The sequence below is a fragment of the Nannospalax galili genome, unplaced genomic scaffold (genome assembly GCF_000622305.1).
Source record: "Nannospalax galili isolate Female #2095 unplaced genomic scaffold, S.galili_v1.0 scaffold5117, whole genome shotgun sequence".
Classification (NCBI taxonomy): domain Eukaryota; kingdom Metazoa; phylum Chordata; class Mammalia; order Rodentia; family Spalacidae; genus Nannospalax; species Nannospalax galili.
This window is the reverse complement of record NW_008339530.1, coordinates 2,031-5,095: the sequence shown is the minus strand read 5'-3', so window position 1 is coordinate 5,095 and position 3,065 is coordinate 2,031. Positions and strand designations below refer to the sequence as shown.

Below are 3,065 nucleotides of genomic sequence, written 5' to 3'. Positions count from 1 at the left end.
AAGGTTCCTCCTCATTTTTCTTTTGTCTTGCAAGGCTGGACTCTAGAGTGATGGACTCAGGATTTGCTTTTTGGTATTTTGGTAGCTGTTGGAGTGGTTAGAATCAGTGTCAGTTTCCTCTCAAAGGCTTCTAGATAGGGGGAGAAAACAAATAATTTAGCCATCAGTTTAGAATAGTGGGTTGTCTCCTTTAGCTACAGGTGGGAACAACAGTATTGCAGACCAAGATTTAAATCTTACATCTGATTAAAAACAAAATCATCAATGGGGAATGATTGTCTAAATAATATTTTATAGGGACTTGGGCCTAATTTCTGGCAAGTGTAATCCCTTGAACTCTTAAAGAAATATACTTATCACTTTAATCTTTGGTTACATTATCCTCTTGGCTGTTTAGGACCATAGAGTTGGCCCAAATAAACCAATTTATTTTTATTTTAAGGTCCTTTGAGGACCTGTTCCTCAGAGGTCACTCTGTGGGCATTGCACAACAGAAGTGCACTTACACACATGTGGGTAATACATTTATAAAGATTTAAAAAAGTTTTAAATGATATTAAAAATAATGAAATATTAAAATAATAGAGATAAGGTCCACTTAAATAGTATTTTTTATATTTCTGTTTAAACCTCTTACCCTGTGTGTTACTATACTACATACTGAGAATGACACATTGAAAAGTTTATAAGAACATAACTGTATTTACCATTTTTAAAATGTCCATGTTTTATAAATATAACATATTGGCAAATACAGAGAAGTACATTGATAGACAAGAGGAAGATTCAGCATGAGGTCCCCATGTGTCTTTTCCTTCTTTGTCTCACAGTAGGTGAACAGCAGACAACATGATAAACTACACAGTTTACACAGATTTCTTCCTCATGGAATTCTCTGACAGCAAGCAGCTCCAGCTGATAGAGGGTTTCCTATTTCTGCTGATTTACTTGGTGTCCCTCATGGGGAACCTTATCATCATCATTCTTATTGCAGTGGATCATTGTCTTCACACCCCCATGTACTTCTTTCTGAAGAACTTGTCATTCCTTGATATGTGCCTCATTTCAGTCACAGTCCCAGAGCTCATTCTCAACTCTTTGTCTCACAGGAGCACTATCTCTTTCCCAGGATGTGTGTGTCAGGTCTTCTTTGGGATTTTCTTTGGCACATCTGAGGTTTCCCTCCTCACAGCCATGTCTTATGACCGCTATGTGGCCATCTGTCACCCACTACACTATGATGCCATCATGAACAGGGAAGTCTGTGTACAGATGGTAGCAGCTTCTTGGTTATTTGGAAGTCTCTTTGGGTTCCTATATTCATATGGCTCCTTCTCTTTATCTTTCTGTGGCTCCAGAAAAGTGCCAAAGTTCTTCTGTGATGTCCCCTCAATATTGAAGATTTCTTGTTCAAAGATGCATGTCACCATTGACATTAGTGTCATCTTTGGACTCATGTATGTATTTTGCTGTATAGTGTCCATAGGATTTTCATATGTTTGCATTTTTAACACAGTGCTGAGAATTCCCTTGTCACAAGGGAGGTCAAAAGCCTTTTTGACCTGCATGCCCCATCTCCTAGTTGTCACCACATTTTTCGTCACAGGTGCCACTGCCTATTTGAAACCAGTTCCGGATTCCCCACAGCTTTTGAACTTTTTAATATCTGTTTTCTGTTCTGTGATGCCTCCATGTATGAATCCTATAATATACAGTTTAAGAAATAAGGAAATCAAAGATGCATTGTGCAACATTTTGTGGAAACTTGATCATTATGAGTTCTTTTGTCATAAAATCAGTAATAGTGTGTAGAAAAGCAAATAAACTGTTTTGTATATTTAGCTTTGCCTGTGCTTTCAACTATGCATGTTTGTCAAGGTACAGTGACCACAGTTCAAGACTGAAAGACTTAGGGACCCTGAGGGATAGGTGCAGGAGAAATCAGGACACAGGGAATGCAGAGTTTTATGTGCCAGTGCATGTTTATTGTGAACTAAAGAAAGCTTATATAGAAAGCATATCTGGAGTAACCAAAGAATAACCAAGGATACATCACTAAACAGAAAGTAACCAAGGAATAACCAAGGATACATTATGTTACCACCAAGAATACAGTACTTCACGTACCGAAACTCACACAACGTTCCTTGCATGTAAGACTGCAATCTTGTTTTTTGAATAGGTAGATTATCCTACTGGTCACAATAAAGTCAAAAACTTTGTAAAACCAAGAAATTGTTAAGATTTTGCTCAGAGAGATAAACATGTGTCCCTAGAAGAGGGAGATTATTTTCTCAATACTGAAGATGGAAAGTTGTCCACAGTTACAGAATAGCTTCAACGTCTAGGACTTAGAGAAGAGAAGAAACACATTTTTTCCCAGAGAGGAATACAGGGTTGTCAGCCTCCCAGAATTTGAGCACTGTGACATGTAGACACCTCTAAGCTGCAAAACTGGAGAAATAATAACTTTTTATTCCAATATAATGGGTTGCTAATAGTTTATAAGAAATATCAGTGACTGGACTTAGACATCTAGCGTTAGGTCACTGGTGATGTTTTCTGATGTGGATATTTAGTCTCGGCTTTGTTGAGCCAGTGTTTGGGTTGTTGTTTGATGTTGTCCCAATGTGTGAGGATGTACACTATCTGAATGGTTTTGGGTTTACTCTTGTGGTAATTTTGTGTTGCTGTGCAGATGGTGTATCAGACTGATCAACACACACACACACACACACACACACACAGAGAGAGCTATATAAATGTGAATTAAAGAGGCCAGGTGTAAACCTCCTGTGGAGTTAATAGAGTCTCACTACAAAGCTTCAGAAGTATGTGGAAAGCTGACATGGTTCTGCAAGTGTTCCCTTGGCAGGAGGGACTGGGGCCACAGTGGGACTGGACTGAGCAGTGCTCTATGTTGACCAAGGGGAGGATGTTAAAACAACCTCAGTGGAAGTGGTTGAGGCTAAGGCCAAGTTAGAAATTACTGACTGAATTGTAGATCTCAGAAAGTCACTGAGCCTTCTGGTGGGTTGATTGGTTGGTGGGTTAGGGCAGTCAGG

The 3,065-nt window shown here is 38.9% G+C and overlaps 1 protein-coding gene across 1 annotated transcript; it reads left to right on the top strand.

Annotated features, from left to right (window-relative positions):
• The first annotated feature begins 849 nt into the window (after positions 1-849).
• Positions 850-1,812, top strand: LOC103735133 (olfactory receptor 14A16-like). Its single transcript, XM_008834262.1, has one exon. It carries the CDS (start codon positions 850-852, stop codon positions 1,810-1,812), a length of 963 nt encoding a protein of 320 aa, XP_008832484.1.
• Positions 1,813-3,065: the final 1,253 nt, after the last annotated feature.

Bases quoted from the DNA above. Each gene is read 5' to 3' on its own strand.
- LOC103735133 (XM_008834262.1), top strand. From the start codon at position 850: ATGATAAACTACACAGTTTACACAGATTTCTTCCTCATGGAATTCTCT.